Source organism: Hyperolius riggenbachi, chromosome 9, assembly GCF_040937935.1.
Source record: "Hyperolius riggenbachi isolate aHypRig1 chromosome 9, aHypRig1.pri, whole genome shotgun sequence".
NCBI lineage: Eukaryota > Metazoa > Chordata > Amphibia > Anura > Hyperoliidae > Hyperolius > Hyperolius riggenbachi.
The window spans coordinates 254,474,449-254,491,761 of NC_090654.1; the positions used below are offsets into that span (position 1 = coordinate 254,474,449).

Here is a 17,313-nt window from a genome sequence, read left to right on the forward strand (position 1 = left end):
TAACTATACAATTTGCTAAATGGTTGTTTACGAATGGTTATTCCCAGGGCTGTGGAGTCGGAGCAATTTTGGGTACCTGGAGTCGGAGTCGGTGGTTTCATAAACTGAGTAGTCGGAGTCTGAAGATTTTTGTACTGACTCCACAGCCCTGGTTATTCCCATGAACAATCAAAACTGATCATTTGGGACCACTAACCAATCTGATCAGATTTGATTAACAGGATCGATCCGAAAATCTGATTTATTTTTTTTATTAATCTGATGGGATTGGTGAAGAGGATTTTGTCCATTAGTGGTCCCAAATGATCCTTTCTGATTGTTCATAAGAATAATCATTCGTAAACAACCGTTCGGCAAATTGTATTATTAGTGGCCACAGTAAGAATGGATCTGAGGAATCGGTACCTTGCACTTTTGCAGCATTTTAATCCTACATTTTAACTGTTGTCTTTACATGGGTTCTATAATATAAATCTTAGTATCTGATGCAGAGCTACATTTTACATATTTAATTGTGAATGTTATTGGCAGCCCCTTCTAGGCTTACTGTTTGCCCTCTGTTTATGTTCTTTGCACAAGGAAGTTCTTAGCCAGGTGGTTTTTGGTAAGTGTTTATATTTTTGCATTGTACAGAGGGTGTCGCACACAAGAACAGAGGCGTGTGGACAGAGACGGAACTTGATAACATTCCTCAACTCACTTCCACAAAGTCTGACCTTGTGGACTGTATGTTGCGTCTTGTTTCACAGAATAATCTGATCACACTGACAAAGCAGAATTCCTTTCTTTAATCCAGTATTCCTAGAACAGAGGTGGACATCCTGTGGCAAGTCCTTAAAGAGTACCTAAATTATAAATTACAGTTTGCTTTAAACCTAGTAAGTTGCCAAGATATATAAAATCACATGTGATGAAGTGTGGTTTTCTCACCCCAGGGTCCGTATTCCATGGTCTTGAAATCCCCGACCCCAGTATGAAATTGGACCCTGGCATTTTTTTTCTTCTCAAACCATAGGCGCAAAGGATGCTGGGGGATTGAGGTCATAACTCCACCCCTTATGTCCATGTGATCTGATCTAGGCAGGCAGAGAGACATCTGAAATAAGAATTATATCAACCAGACATGCGAAGACAGGCTGCTGCAGCTTTCCTGTCTCTTCTCTCTCCTACACACTGTGAAAAGAGAAGTAATTTGATCCATGCAGGCAGAGAGCAGGGGAGGGAGGAGCAAGGGAAGAGAACCAGGCTGGAGGGGAGGACACAAAGCCTTCAGTATTAGTAGAAATAAGGAAGTGCTGCTACAAATATAAATGTGAGTCTGTTCTATCCACTATGATGTACCAGATGTATACTTTATATGTTCATCTAACTGTACACAATGCATAGACTACATATATGGTATGTATTGCCATTCAGACCTTTTTTTGGCTGGAGGTTGTCTTTAATAAGTACAAACCTATACTGGCTTCTCCTGGCAAGTCAGTTTGTCTTCTCCATCTGTAAAACCAGTGCTGTAAGAACCAGTGGAGGAGATACAAGTTGATTTATTGAGATTGTATCAAAATAGCATTTGCCCTGAGTAATCTGTCCAATCAGACAAGTTCTGAATAGTACTTCACCCACCAGCTCCCCACCCCTGTGGTTTTCTATTTAGTACAAGACCCCCGCTCTTGACACGTCAGTCATACTGATAAATGTGTTTCCATGGTGACACTAGAAAGTTAAATTGTGCCAGTCAATGCTTTGGAACAGCAGAGTACCAAACTCTTCCACAATCCATGTTAACAGTGGCCAGAATCAGAGATGGATTAATATGTAATGGGGCCCGAGGCAAGGTAGTAGATTTGGGACCCTCTTGTCATCCTTTTGGTAAGCTGAAGCAAAGAGAGGTTTAAGAAGGGGTCAGGTGGGCCCCTTGACACCTACTAGGCCCCAAGCACCTGCCTTGGTTGCCTGTTGGATGATCCTGCTTTGTACAGATGAGTTGTTCTTGATGATTCAGGGAGGAGCTTGACCTGCTTATGGAGCACAATCGGAATTTTGGCTCTTTCCAAAATCTTTTAAAATCTGTAAAAATAAAACCAGTGTGCATTTCAGCTACCCTTACCACCTCCTTTTTATAGAGCGGTGATCGGGTGATCGCAACTTTAAGGGAACTGGTATTGGTAGTTATGAAAGATAAGTTGCCAACAATAAGACTTCTCTTTCCTCCAGGTCTCTCCATGCGGATGTAAACTGGTCAGGAACTTCTGTGTGAACTCTGAATTTTTAGCTCCAAAGTGTCCCTGAAGTTAACCTGAGCAATAAAGTGCAAAACCAGAGGCCAGTGAGCCCTGCATAGTTTGGGATCCTATGATTGGTCAGCAGACCATTTCATGTCCTTGTAGTATATCCACCTTTTGGTGTGTGAATGTTGGCTAATAATTTCAGGCCTGGACGAGTACCTTTTCTCATGCTCCCAAACCAGGTGATGTTGTTTTTTTTGTCCATGACCTTAAAGGATTCCCGAGGTGACATGTGACATGGTGAGATAGACTTGGGTATGTATAGTGCCAAGCACACAAATAACTAGACTGTGTTCTTTTTTTTCTTTCTCTGCCTGAAAGAGTTAATCAGGTATGTAAGTGGCAGCTCCTGCCTGTCAGTACTAGGTCAGACTACAGTGTCGCCCTCACTGATAAGAAATTGCAACTATAAAACCCTTTCCTAGCAGAAAATGGCTTCTGAGATCAGGAAAGAGATAAAAAGGGTCAATAGTTCATACTTCAATGAATGTGTCATTGAGCAAAAACAATAAAATAGTAAAAACGTAAGCAGTAGATTTAAATATAAAATACAACTGTGGAATATCTTAAGTCATTTTAGGAGGATAGATACAATTGTTTTTCATTCGTTTATTTTCACCTCGGGTGTCCTTTAAGAAATAGGACCCTACATTAGGCGTTTCATGAAGTTCACTGCAATGAGTGAATAATTTAGGACAACGCTTGATGATTTTACCACTGTGAGATGAAGGACCAGAACATACTTGTGCTCAGCACCTAAGAGAGGGTGTGTGTGTGTGTGTGTGTGTGTGTGTGTGTGTGTGTGGGGGGGGGGGGGGCTAGAACCCTTCCAAGAAACCAGAGGACATGGGCCAGTTAAGGCATGGGCAACCACCATACAGAGTAGATGAGGAACTTGATCTTCCACACAGGGGTATAGTGTATGTCTTTAGAGGTTAGTGGTCTCAACTCGCCCAAATACCATATAAAATAATTTAGAACAAAGTTGGCTTACCTCCCCATGCCGAAAAACACCAGCAAGTTCCGAAGGAGTTAATTCCATAGAGGCACTATAGCAGTTTGTTTTGTGACGTATCTGGACTTCCTCAGGATATATATATAATGTATGGAGTTCCAGTGCATTTGTGCGGTCATCACAGGCGCAGGCCCACCTGCCATCTTCTTTGACCTCTCTTCACGTCCTCTTACCAAAAAGACCATAAAAGGACCCCAAATCGACTGGCTTGGCTAGGGCCCAGTTACATCTCCATCCATCACAGGTTCACATGAAGCCGCTGCAGAAATGAATCGAACCTCGCGTATCAAGCCTGTGTTATTAACAGCCAAGTCGAATTTCTCATTTATTTCAACAACTGTACTGAGATGTTACACACTTGCTAGACAAGCCCAGGATGCCTATATCTGTTTTAGAAAATTCTAATCTTTAATTTAAACCCCCATTTAATTGTCCTCTTATTGTTATAGGTTAATTAATCTATTTAATTGCCTTTTTTTTGTTCTGATAATGAGTGTCACTAGGAACTAGGACATTACAAGTAGGTTACATAAGTTGCAGGAAAGGGAAGAAAATCACTTAGAGGAGCTGTCAGCCATACTATCTCAGAAAAAAACACCACATGTATAAGTAGATAAATACATGCTTTACTTGCAAAACAGGTATTGCACTGTCCACGTTTTAATTTTGATTTTTCTACAGTAAAAAAAGAGAAATGCCTTCTCCGTTTTAAGTGTGGCTGTTTTGAAGCCAATCCTGATGATTTCCCTGCTCTACTCTCCTCTGCCTGATTGGCCAATCAGAGAGGAACTGAGGTGTGGGAGGGGAAAACAGGAGGTAAAGAGGCTTCAGCCAATCAGGCTGCATTTGTTAAGTCTCAGGGGAAGTAGAGAAGCAAAAAAGGACGACCCATCATGCCCTGCAACTTCCTTTTGTGTTCCAAATTGTGTGTACCAAATAAGAATCAGGTAAACTGAGGAATGATAATTTAACAACAAAAAAAGTAATAGTGATTTTAACTTTTGGTTTGCCTGGTTAGCATCCTTATTACTTGTTTACCAGATAAAAAGAAAGAATTGATTTTATGCCCGACAGTTACACTTTAATAAAAAGGATTGCAGAGAACCAGAAGAAAGATATTGGAACAAAAAGGCAAAAACATAGCTGCTACCCATAGCAACAAGTCAGATTTAATCCTTGTTTTGAAACCTAGAAGATGTTTATTTTGTGCAAATACTCAGCATTTCTTGCCAGATTTGCCTTATAAGAGTTAGATCATTGACTTGCCCAACACTCCTCAGGAGAAGAACTGATTGGCCGCATTGGCACTCCATCAGCCTATCACTGTTGTATTTCCCTTTATGCTGGGAATACATGGCTCGATTGTGAGCCATTTAGATGGCTCGATAGATAATTTCCGACAAGTCCGATCTACCGTCCGATTGTTTCGCCGCTCGATTCCGCATTGAGGACAACACAAAAAGATAAGAAAAAACGAGCGGAAGATAAGAGAATAGCCTGAATTGAATTGAGCAGGGAATCGAACGGCAAAATGGAGCCATGTATGCCCAGCATTAGGCAAGGCGGAGTACAGGTCTAGCCCTCTCCATTGTTTTCTAGCCACAGTAAATAACATGCTTATGTAACATGTACTGCCACTGTGGAGGTGTAGAACATTCTCATGATGTTCATTTCACCACTGAACCATGAAGTGAAATCTGTCCCAGCAAAGTAAAGCCACTAGCTTCTAATCCGTCATCTTGTGGATAAATGAAGCTGCCTTCAGCTGTTCAGAGTAAGGCAGCATAATAGTGAAATGTCCATGCTTTGCAGATCCATTTTCTCCCAAATATATCCTGGAGGGTCTGTGCCCCTTCCCCCTCTGCCGCCTGATAGCTTGATTGCATTTGTGCGCAATAACCTCATTGTATTCATGGATGGGGAAGAGTCAGGACTGCAGCAAAGTCCGTTTAGTGGCAGGTAAGCACAGCCGCTAGGTAACGGATTGACTGCTAGTGGCTTTCATTTGCCATCGTTGCTTCCGCTTCCTTCAGTGGAGATATGCTTGTTAGAAAACGTTTTTCTTTTTTGGCTCGCCCCATTCTTTAGTGATTTGCTCCAGTAGGCACAAATTTATCCTAAATTAAAACCGTATGTAAAAATAATAGATATGCAGGGTTCCCCCTCTCATGGCCACCTGCATTAATTCTGCTGTGACTTCACAGCTTTCTGTAATAAGGACCTATTTGGCTAATATTTTTATTTACATTTTATATCGAAGTTCTAAACCGATTTCTGCAACCAGGTGAACAAAATGTTGGGTAAAGAGTGAGGAATAGGAAATTGACAATGTACGTTCCACAAAAGAAAATCTCTTCTTTTCCTTACGATTCGCATCCTGTCACAAACCTTCACCAAGTGATCAGAGCCTGTCATCATGGCTAGTACTCAATCATGGCTAGTTTTCATTTTTGGGGTTATTATAAATCACCCATTTTTATTTTTTTTATTTTTTTTACATATTTTGTTTTTAATTTACAAATATGGCTTTTATTTTAGAACCAAAGCGTGATCAGAAAAAAATTTAAGATTTCACTAGGGCCTGATTCAATTCACTTTTTCTCCCAAGTTTTCTCCTAGGTGATATATTCACATCCTATCAATAAAATGACCTTTAAGCCACCAACAAGCAAGAAAATACTGAGAATAATTTTGACAGTACTTTTCTCCTATTTTTGGTACTTTTTCTTTTTCGAGGCACTGAAAAGTTATTTTAAACAGAAGATGAAAAATTATCTCCTGAGAGAAAAGGGGAATTGGCTCAGGCCCTCAGTGTTTTTGGAAAACCAATTAAAATCTTTTAATTGTTTTAACAATCTTAGAGAATCGCCCTTCTAATTACATTGTGTTGTATTAGTGCAATATAGTTTAATCCTGATGATTGCAGCATTATAATTGCAGCATAAGTGCACTAGCCTCAGATCAGAACGCTTTTATGACCGTGGTCGGTGTTTGTAACATTTGGGTGTTTTTGGTTCTCCAGCCAGTGATGCCACATGGCCAGCACTAAAGCAGAATACCATGTCTGTGGTGAAGACTCCTCCCCTCGGCACCTCTGATTGGAAGGATCCAAGTGTGGAGGCCGGTTTCAAAACTGCACCGATATCTAGCCAACCGTTACCCTCGACTGCCGTGGGGCCCACCGAGAAGCTGGTAAGCTGCTTATGTATTAAAGCCGGATTAGAAAAAATACTGTCTTCATCAGTTTTAGACAGGTGATATAACAAATAAAATCCTAAAAACACAGTAAGGAAGTGAGAGTACCTTATATATTCGCTTATAAGCCTAATTTTTCAGCACAAAAAATGTGCTGAAATGTTACCCTCTCGGCTTATATGTGAGTCAGTGGAGCAGAATGGATGGGGGAGCAGGTTTTACTACTGGCAGAGGAGTGTAAGGATCATGCACTAGTGATCCTACTCTTGCCAACTGGCTCCCAGCTGTGTACTTGCCCCACATCCCCTGCAACATGGTGTGCAGAGTGCGCTGCTCAAGACTACCTATGTCCCCTGGCTTGTGGAGTGAAGCATGCAAGCAGTGTGTCAGTGGTGCAGTGATGATTTTTGTGTGGCAATCTCATATCTATGACGCCATCTAGTGGCATCTTGAAACACAGCTGTATCATCCTTGGGGCACATCTGGCTACGGGGAGAGGGAATGATTCGTACTATGGGAACATCTGGGTGCTGTGGAAGGGGCTTATTATACACAAGTCAATCACTTTTTTTACTGGTTTCTGAGGGAGAACTGGGTTGGCTTATATGTGAGTATATACAGTAAATTAATTTGGCACTAATAGTATTGATTAAGATAATACATTTAAAATAGAATAATAATGATAATGCAGCCTTGACATGTTAATTTATGGGACTACAAATAAATATTTGGTACCAAAAGAGAGCCCAATTGATCCTTTCTAAGGGCCGATTCAGTCAGCATCTTGCTCAAATGCTTTTCTGCTAGCGACTAGTAAAGCATTTGGCTACCTTTAGCGCTCCCCATCTGTTGTATTTACCCCTGCAGAGGGATAAGGAAATGTGCCGCTAAGCGATCATAGAAGCTACATGTAGCTTTTAGGAATAAATGAGACAGGAAAAATCCCGAATCAACCGCGTTGTTTGCGCAAACAATGGAACTGGCGGTGTCCATTAATTTGAATAGACAGCGCTTAAAGGGATCTTGAAGTGAGGTATATAGAGGCTGCTATATTAATTTCCTTTTAAGCAATACCAGTTGCCTGGCTATCCTGCTGATCCTCTGCCTCTAATAGTCATAGACCCTGAACAAGCATGCAGCAGATCAGGTGTTTCTGACATTGTCAGATCTAACTAGATTTGCTGCATGCTTGTTTCTGGTGTGATTCACACTACTACAGCCAAATGAATCACCAGGGCTGCCAGGCAACTGGTGTTGGTTAAAAGAAAATAAATATGGCATCCTCTATATACTTCTCTCTTCAGTAAGCGCCGTGGCTGTTTAACGCTGTGCAGAAGCCCATGTGAATGGGCCATTATAAAGAATACCAAGATTTCAGAAAAACTATAATTTTATTCTAGAAGTGTTCGTACTATTAAAAACAAAACAAAGTGCAGTCCTGAGAGTTGTGTGCACTGACCGCAGTGAAGGGCTAAGTACTCAGACTAGTTTCAGATTTTCAAAAAATAGAAGGCAGAGTGGCTGAGCACCTCCAGTTAAAATACCAGCTTAGTCAAATACTTAAAAAGTTGCAAAACCATGAAAAGATAGCACAGTAGCATCTGGAGAGGGTACAGCATGCAGGAGGTTGACAGCTGTTTCGCACTCAATGGAGTGCTTCATCAGAACCATGAAGCACTCCATTGAGTGAGTGCGAAACAGCTTTCGACCTCCTGCATGCTATACCCTCTCCAGATCCTACTGTGCTATCTTTCATTGTTTTGCAACTTTTTATGTGTTTGATTAAGCTGGTGTTTTAACTGGAGGTGCCCAGCCCTTCTGCCTTCTATTTTTGTGATGTTCTGTCCTTGGGCTTTGAGCACTCTAGTGTATTTTTTGAGCTGTCCTTGTGCACCTACCTCTACTTGTGTACAGACTCGTTTCAGATTTGCTGTGAGTTTGCTCTATATATCCCAGTGTTACCATTTCTGTTTGTCTTTCTATGTTTCTAGGCTGCTGATGGTGGGAAGCTGCCATCGCCGATTCCAGGGTTGAGTAAGACGCTGCCCCACAACTATGGCATGTATCAGGGTCCCCTGCCCTTGAGCGCTACTAATTCTTTGGAGAGGAGAAAAGAAGGAAGCCTGACCAGATCTGGCTCTGGACCCACCTCCCGCACACGCCCACTTCCCTTACCTACTACAAGTACCGCCCACCCTCCAGGCTCCTCTCAGCAAATACAGCAGAGGATTTCTGTCCCACCAAGCCCCACCTACCCACCTTCCTCTTCACCTTTGTTTCCTGGAACGGACAGTAGACCAGACCCCCCCTTAACTGTGGCTATCCGGCCATTCCTCGCTGAGAAGGGATCCAGGCCACAGTCACCCAGGAAAGGACCACAGACCGTAAACTCAAGCTCTATTTATTCTATGTACCTTCAACAGTCAACGCCACCAAAGAACTATCAGCAAGCTGTATATAACACCCTCAACAAATCTGTGAAAGCAGGTAATAACCCGCATAGAATCCTCCAGTCTTGTTAGCTCCTCTCACTGCAGTGATCGGCTTTTCGATGGCTGCTTGCCCGTAAGTCTTGGGATTGCCTGTATATCGGACCAATTCTGCTGCATTGTCATTTTTTAGCACAACACTGTAGAGAATGTGTCAGTACCATATAAATTAAAGTGAATGGGAACCGCATTTAAAAAAATAAGATAGATACTTACCCAAGGAGAGGGAAGGCTCTGGGTCCTATAGAGCCTTCCGGCTCCTCTCCTGGTCCAGCCGTTCCGGTGCTGGCTCGCCCGGTAGCAGTAAAATAGTCAAATATTGCTTTACCCGGCCGAAGGAGGCTTCAGAAGTCTTCAGGGAGCCCGAGTGCTCCTGAAGAAGGGTGGCCCTGTACTGCGCCTGCGCAAGCACGCTCTCTTGCACGCTCACGCCTGTGCAGTGTGGAGCCGCACGTCTTCGGGAGGACACGGCTCCCGAAGACTTCCAAATACCCTTTCGTGGGGGATTGAAACGGGGGGGGGGGGGGGGGGAGGAGCCAGCACAGGATAGGGAGCACCGAGAGAGGAGATGGAAGGCTCTATATGACCCAGAGCCTTCCCTCTCCTTAGGTAAGTATTTGCTTCATTTTTTTTTTTAAATGCAGTTCCCATTCACTTTAATATTTCACTAGTTTCGCTCTGATGAGGGGCATTTTACTATGTGGGAGAAACAAGACATAATAAATTCCACGCAAGAATGAACCACAGGTATGTAAAATTAGTGCCAGTCACAGAAACAACCCAGCTGGGCAGGGATTCTGACAACCAGGCCTCATCCTCCTACAAGATGCGAACAATCTTATTGTACACACAAACCAGTGTTCATTCCTGATCAAGACAGTCCAGTCATCATGATCTGATCTTGTGCTGATAGGAAGTCTTCTGACCAACAAATGTCCCTTTTTTTCCCCTCTGGCCAATAAATGGTTGTTTTCTCAGTTGTTAAACCTGAAGCGGGAAAAAAGCAAGTATGATTATTATTATTATTATTTATTGTATTTATAAAGCGTCAACATATTACGCAGTGCTGGACATTAGTTTAGGTTACAGACGATATTTAGGGGTGACAAACAGCAATATGACAATACAGGAATACAAGAAAACCAGATCACACAGCACAGGAGGGGTACCAGGTAATGCTTAGTCAGTCACTGGATGGAGCATGGAGATTAGGCAAGTTAGGTTCACTCAGATGCATAGCATGGGTGCACAGTAATGGAGGTGCATGATCAGGTAGGACACAAAAGGAGGACCCTGCCCAAAGGCTTACAATCTAGAGGGAGAGGTAAGGACACGAATGGTAGGGGACCAGAGTTCAGCTGTGGGTTTAGAGCACTTGTGAGTGGTAGTAGGCCAGAGTGAAAAGCTGAGTTTTGAGGGCTTTCTTGAAGATGTTGGAGGGGGCTGCCCTAATGGGTGGAGGTAGGGAGTTCCATAGTGTTGAACTGTATGTGTAGTACAGACAATGAATAGAACATTAGTAGCAAAGACAAGTCTCATTTTTGTTTTCAGTTTTTACTTTTTTTTTTTTTTTTTTATTAAATTGCTTTAGACTGTCACAGTTGAAGTTTCAAAACCACACTCTGTCTTGTAAGCTATAAAAAGCAGAAACAATGACCCTTTGAACCTTCCTGCAGTAAAACCTTATCCCAAGCTGTCTCTCTCTTTCTTGACTGTTAATTGAAAGTTGAGTCGAATAGCTCAGAGAAGCTTTTTCGCATAGATAACGTTTTTTTTGTTTTTAACTCTTCTGTACTGGAAAACAATATGACACTATTTTCTTTACTAATGTTCTATTTCTTAGCTGTACTGCACATACAATTCATTATTTTGTAACTTTATTTTCACTTCAGGTTTGCTTTAAATGATCTGATATGGTGGTAAATGTTGATCAGTTCAGCATAATAATGTGCTGAATGCTCTGTGGAAATAATTTATTTTGAAGGTTGGATTTAGCATTGCTACCCCAGGCATGTGCCTTGGGGCACCGATGTACTGATGGCTTGCAGTTACTTTACCGCCCTGTAGCATATAGAGCTGGATGGGCGGGCTTAATTAGACTGTCCATCCAGCCCACCTATCCAGCTCTCTATGCTGTGAGGTCCGTGACATCAGTGTAGCTTGTGATGTAGTTTGGCGTGCCAACCAGGGTTCACAGTTGGATTTATGGGTTCTGGGGAGGGCGGAGTGTAAAGCACAAGAACCTCTGCAAATCAATCCCTGTTCATTTGTAATGTTGAAGTTTCAGCCTATAAAACAAAGAAAATTACAAACCTCAATTCTCTCAGCCCATCTCATCATAATCAATGAGTAACCATTCATAATCAATGCATAATGATAATATCATGTAAGTATGAATACATGGCATTTAGCCAATTAGTCTATATTCCGCCTAAACTATGCAACGGATCCTCTTCTCCTTAAAAGATGTAATTACTTGCCGGGTCTTTTTCCAACAGCTCGCCCCCCTGAGCCCCGAGTGTGCCGGCTTCTGGTACATAGTCCCAACCCCTGGGGGCAGAGAGAGTGCCATGGCACTTATCTGCTTGGGGGCGGGGACTATGTGCCGGAATGCGTCAGGCACTGGGCCTAGGGAGGGATTTGTTGAATAAAAGACCCGGTAAATAATTATAACTTTTTATAAGAGGATCCATAGCATGTTTATTTTAGGCTGAATAATCTCCTTAATCTGCTAAATGCCATGTGTCATACTGTTTGTTTTAGACTGAAATAGTCTCTTTAATCCACTAAATACCATGTCTTCATACTGTTTATTTTAGGCTGAATAGGCTCTTTAATATAGTAAATTTCAAGTCCAGCCAGTGTGACTTTGAGTGGAGCTGTAGGCAAGGCTGTGGAGGCGGTACAAAAATTATCTGACTCCTCAGTTTATGAAGCCACCGACTCCAGGTACACAAAATTGCTCTGACTCCTCGACTCAGACTGCACAGCCCTGACTGTAGGGTCCCTTCTGCGCTACTGTGGCTAAGGTCTTACATATTTTCTTTGAGAAATAATGTGTCCCTCAATATTTATCAAATTTATCAGCCGTGGCAAGAGTGGGAGCCTAGAGGGACTTCTATAGTAATATTGCTTTTCTACTATAGAAAAAAATACTAGACCATTTTTTTTGTTTTGTATGAGATGAAAGGGGAACTTCAGCCTAAACAAACATACTGTCATTAAGTTACATTAGTTATGTTAGTTAAAATAGATAATATAATCTCTTACCCACCCTGTTTTAAAAGAACAGGCAAATGTTTGTGATTTCATGAAGGGCAGCCATCTTTTTGGTTGAAAGGAGGTGACAGGGAGCATGAGACACAGTTCCAACTGTCCTGTGTCTTGATCACCCCTCCCAGTTAGTAGGCAACATCAGAAATCCCATCATGCTTTGCACAGCATCAGGGGAAAAATGTATGAGCAGTTTTCTTTCATGGGGTGGAGCTTAGCTTGTGTGCAGCTAAAATGAGGCTTGGATAAGAAAAACAAAGTTCTGATGCTGTGAAACTGTTAAAGAAATACCAAGCCTTTTCAGTGCTGCTGAGTAGATTTTTAGTCTGGAGGTTCACTTTAATTTACATCGAGGAGAGAAAACACATGGTTGGTTGTGGCTGGATAGGGGCAATACTTACTGAGCTATTAATATATTGCTAAATAGTAGTTTATTGCTTCTTCTGTATTTATGTTCCATTTCCATGTCTTCCAGTGTACGGGAAGCCAGTGGTTCAGTCTGGATCTTCAAACTCCTCTCCACTTCCTTTCCTACACAGCACACCGCCCTCCGGTGGTGAAAAGGAAGGTGAGGTGGATGGGTGTCCTCCAACAGGAGAAAATAGTGGCGTGGAGAACATCCCTCGTCCCCTGAGCCCCACCAAGCTGACCCCCATAGTGCACTCACCTATGAGGTATCAAAGTGATGCTGACCTTGAAGCCCTCAGGAGGAAACTTGCCAATGCACCACGACCTTTAAAGAAGAGGAGTTCTATAACTGAGCCAGAGGGTCCAAGTGGACCCAACATCCAGAAACTGCTTTACCAACGTTTCAATACCCTGGCTGGTGGCATGGAGAATGCTCCCTTCTACCAGCAGGCTAACCCACAAGAGATAGCTGGCGTGTCGGCTGATGTGGACAATGGCAATGCGGGCAATAATGGCAATATCGAAGAGGCTGTCTCATTACAGACAGTTATTATTCCACCTGCGGCGCCTCTTCCTCTGCCGCTACCACCCGAACCACAAGTCTCCCCAGATGACAATGACAACAAAGTTTGCTCGCCCATCACAGAGGAAGTGGTTTGCAGTGAGATCATAGACGAGATTTCCGATACAACTGAAGACAACAATAATAATCCAGCCATAGTCGTCCCTTCCATTGAGAAGACGCCAAGTCCAATACTTGAAGAACCATCTCCAGTCAAAGAAGTTGTTCCTGCACCGGCTGTGGTCTCTCCTCAGACTCCCTCTGTAAGTGGACATCACCTAGAGTTCCTTTTTTTTTTTTTTTTTAAAGAGGAGCTGTCAGCCATGCTATCTCAGAAAGAAACACATATATAAGTAGATAAATACTTGCTCTACTTACCGGTACATAACCTATGTATTGCTCTATCCACATTTTGATTTTAGTGATTTTTTTTTTCTACAGTAAAAAAAGAGAAAATCCTTCTTAGCATTTCCCATTTTAAGAGTGGTTATTTTGAAGCCAATCCTAATGTAATTTCCTCTCTTAATCCCCTCTGCCTGATTTGCCCGCCCTCCACTCTAGAAAGTGCATTGTCTCAGCATGAGAAATATTGGCCAGTCAGAGAGGAACAGAGGTGTGGGAGGGGACAACAGGAGAGAAGGAGGCTTCAGCCATTCAGGCTGCATTACTTAAGTCTGAGGGGAAGTAGAGAAACAAAAAAGGACAATCCAGCATGCCCTGCAACTTCCTTTTTGTGTATACCAAATAAGGGTCAGGTAAACTGGAGAATGTAAAGTAAACACAAGGGAGAGGGATTCACTGTTTAAATGGCTGCCAGGGGTGTTCCAGACTGCAGTTCTCTCCCTGGCTGTGCCCCCTGCCACTCCCCCACCTCCCTGCACACTGTGAATGAGACACAGTCTCTCATTCTAGCGTCGTGACCCAGAGGTCACGAAAGTGAAAGTGGGCCACGGGAGCGGCGGTTTTTGCGGCTACCTGGTCTGCTCAGCCCCCCGGATCAGGTAGCCTAGGGTTTTTTTTAAAATCTGAGCCCACCTCGTGCTCTTTAATAAAAATACCACTGGTTAAAAGTTAAGTGTTGACTTTTTATATTAATCTGCAGGTAAAACGCACTAACCTAAAGAAGCCAAACTCTGAGCGGACGGGACATGGACTGCGGGTGAAGTTCAACCCACTGGCTCTGCTGCTGGATGCCTCCCTGGAGGGGGAGTTTGACCTGGTCCAGAGGATTATATATGAGGTAAACCACAGGGTGGCCTATGCGGGGTGGGAGGGGGGGTTTCGGGAATGCTGATTTTCAGAGATCCCGTCTAATGCACTGTGTACCCCTATCCAGGTGGAGGATCCCAGCAAACCAAACGATGAAGGTATCACCCCTCTGCACAATGCCGTGTGCGCCGGACACCATCACATTGTCAAGTTCTTGCTGGACTTCGGGGTCAATGTAAATGCAGCCGACAGCGATGGGTGGTAAGTGGTCATGCCCATTAACGATCCAATTACCTGAATGATTGACTGATGCCTTGCTTGCCATCATTAGGGTTCACCAATGGAGGGGAATAAGCGATCAGACTAAAGGTGGCCACACACCATACAATTTTTTAAATATCTGTTCAATTTAAGAATTGCAATCAATTTTTCTGACTGATAGTAACAAATTAAAAAAATCTGACCAATGTACCACACACCTATGTTCAATTTTTCCCCAATTATGATAAAAATGATTAGAAACTCTGAGAAAATTGCTAGGGTGTGTATATTAATAAACTTACAATCCAACACACACCATACAATCTTTAGAGAAATTGAACAGAAATATCTGGCATTCCGGATCGATTTAAATCGAAAAAAAAAGGGAATTCCGATCGGATTTTTCAGTCGAATGAAAAAAAAAAGCTTTCGATTTTTTTGAGATACGATCGTTTTCATCGAATTGCTGTAAAATCGGATCATTTTATTGTATCGTGTGTGGCCACCTTAAAAGAATTGTTCCGAAATGAAGATCAACCAAAGTTTGTTCATCATCTGTTGGTACCATTAATGGTACTAAATCCGATGTGAATTACCAATATCTTTACTAGCAGCACCACCCAGCGCCCAATTCATGCAGTGGTGTCGCAACATGTACTTAGTATTTTGGCTTACAGTGGACCTGAACTCTTGCACAGGACAAAAGGAAAACAGAAAAATTGCACCCTGTATGTATTTAGAGAGTTTAGCCAAGTGTTTCTCAAACCTGTCCTTGTGACTCGCTAATGGTGCATGTTTTGTAGGCAGCCTCACCTATGCACAGGTGGAGTAATTAGTGTCTCAGCTACATGGAATCCACCTAGCTGAGACACTAATTACCCCACCTGTGCATAGGTGAGGTTGCCTGGAAACCATGCACCTTTGGGGAGTCACAAGGACAGGTTTGACAAACCCTGGTTTCCCCCTCATCTGTAACTAATCACAACTGTAATTTTATCTCAGTTGTGTCAGTTGGCTGCCTTGGTAGAGCAGCTAATTTGTAAACAAAGGATGTTAACCCTTTGTCTGTTCTGGGAAAGCAGGAAGTAGACACTGCAGATTTATTGGAGGATTAACGTAGAGGTTACGGTTAGCTGAGTTCTGTAAAACAGAGTGTTGCCTTCTTAAAGCAGAAGGTATTTGCGATTATTCAGGTTGGAGTGAGCATATGATGTCTCCCACAATGCATCACTGCTGAATATGCAAAGCATCCCTTTGTTTTGTGAAAGCTAAACACACCTCCAGAACCGCTGGAATGCAATGATGTGTCAGCTTGTTAATTGTACAGAGCCACAATAATCCAACATGCATACCGACTGTTTCAGACTGGTCGATCCTCATCAGTGCATGGCTTGGATTAAAGGGGAACTGAAGAGAGAGGTATATGGAGGCTGCCATGTTTGTTTCCTTTTAAGCAATACCAGTTGCCTGGCATCCTCTGCCTCTAATACTATTAGCCATAGCCCCTGAACAAGCATGCAGCAGATCAGGTGTTTCTGACTTTAAAGTCAGATCTGACAAGACTAGCTGCATGCTTGTTTCTGGTGTTATTCAGATAGTACTGCAGAGAAGTAGACCAGCAGGACTGCCAGGCAACTGGTATTGATTAAAAGAAAATAAATATGGCAGCCTCTGTATACCTCTTACTTCAGTTCCCCTTTAATGTGGCTCTCTGGGTTAGGACTTGAAACACCCACAGTTAAGGATTGCTCAGCAAGCTCATGGTGTTTTGCATAGCATTTTAGTAAGAGGTTTTTTGGTCCTTTGTAGCCTCTTACACACTCCTGGAAGTCCCGGCTCACCATGAGCTTGCTGGGCAATCTGTTATTCTTCAGTTCTGTAACTGTTCATCATTAACCTTCTGCCTCTTCCCTCCCCCCAGGACTCCCCTCCATTGTGCAGCCTCCTGTAACAGCGTCCACCTCTGTAAGATGCTGGTGGAGTGTGGAGCAGCCATCTTTGCCACCACAATCAGTGACACAGAGACAGCAGCAGATAAGTGTGAAGAGATGGAGGAGGGATATATCCAGTGCTCACAGTTCCTTTATGGTAATTATCTCCTGTGCAGATCTCAGTGATCATTCAAGAGTACCTGTCTTAGTTTAATCATGTCTGTCAGCCTGCGTCTTTCTTGCAGTTCTACAACTTTTCCAAATTTCCTTTTTGTGATGGTAAATTGCAACTGTAACGAAATAGATGAAGAATAATCCACAAAAAAAATTTCTTCCATAGGACTCAAAGTGCATAGTCTTGTCTCAGATCAGTTTATAGTTGCCATTGGAACACACCGCTGAAGTACAGCAGCTGAAGGGCCAGTTTACAGGGATTGAGCTGCTTCAGTGCATCAGTTGCTGCTCAGATGTGGTGCCAGTGCAGTGTAATGGCAATACATCCATTGCTGGGCACAGAGCACAGCTACATGTATTTTCAGCACACAGGAGATGAATTGCTGTAGGCAGGGAACACACTTGTCTTTCAGTTTTGTGCGCGCGTTTTCCTGCATACTTTTTCTGCACACCAAGTGTGTTTTTATGCAGGAAAACGCGTGCGTTTTTTCATAGCAGCTGATGTAATTGA

General features: G+C 42.8%; 1 protein-coding gene across 11 annotated transcripts in view; it reads left to right on the plus strand.

The window, feature by feature from the left end:
• The window catches only part of PPP1R13B (protein phosphatase 1 regulatory subunit 13B), a 209,595-nt gene that overhangs the window by 183,439 nt on the left and 8,843 nt on the right, over window positions 1-17,313 (plus strand). For 8 of the 11 annotated variants that reach the window (XM_068254319.1, XM_068254322.1, XM_068254317.1 and 5 more), the window contains 7 exons: window positions 634-726; window positions 6,323-6,492; window positions 8,487-8,982; window positions 12,733-13,490; window positions 14,330-14,467; window positions 14,564-14,697; window positions 16,619-16,785. In XM_068254319.1, coding sequence (XP_068110420.1) covers window positions 634-726; window positions 6,323-6,492; window positions 8,487-8,982; window positions 12,733-13,490; window positions 14,330-14,467; window positions 14,564-14,697; window positions 16,619-16,785 — 1,956 coding nt within the window. The remainder of the gene's footprint in view (window positions 1-633; window positions 727-6,322; window positions 6,493-8,486; window positions 8,983-12,732; window positions 13,491-14,329; window positions 14,468-14,563; window positions 14,698-16,618; window positions 16,786-17,313) is intronic. The other 3 variants (XM_068254318.1, XM_068254321.1, XM_068254320.1) reach the window with 1 other exon arrangement.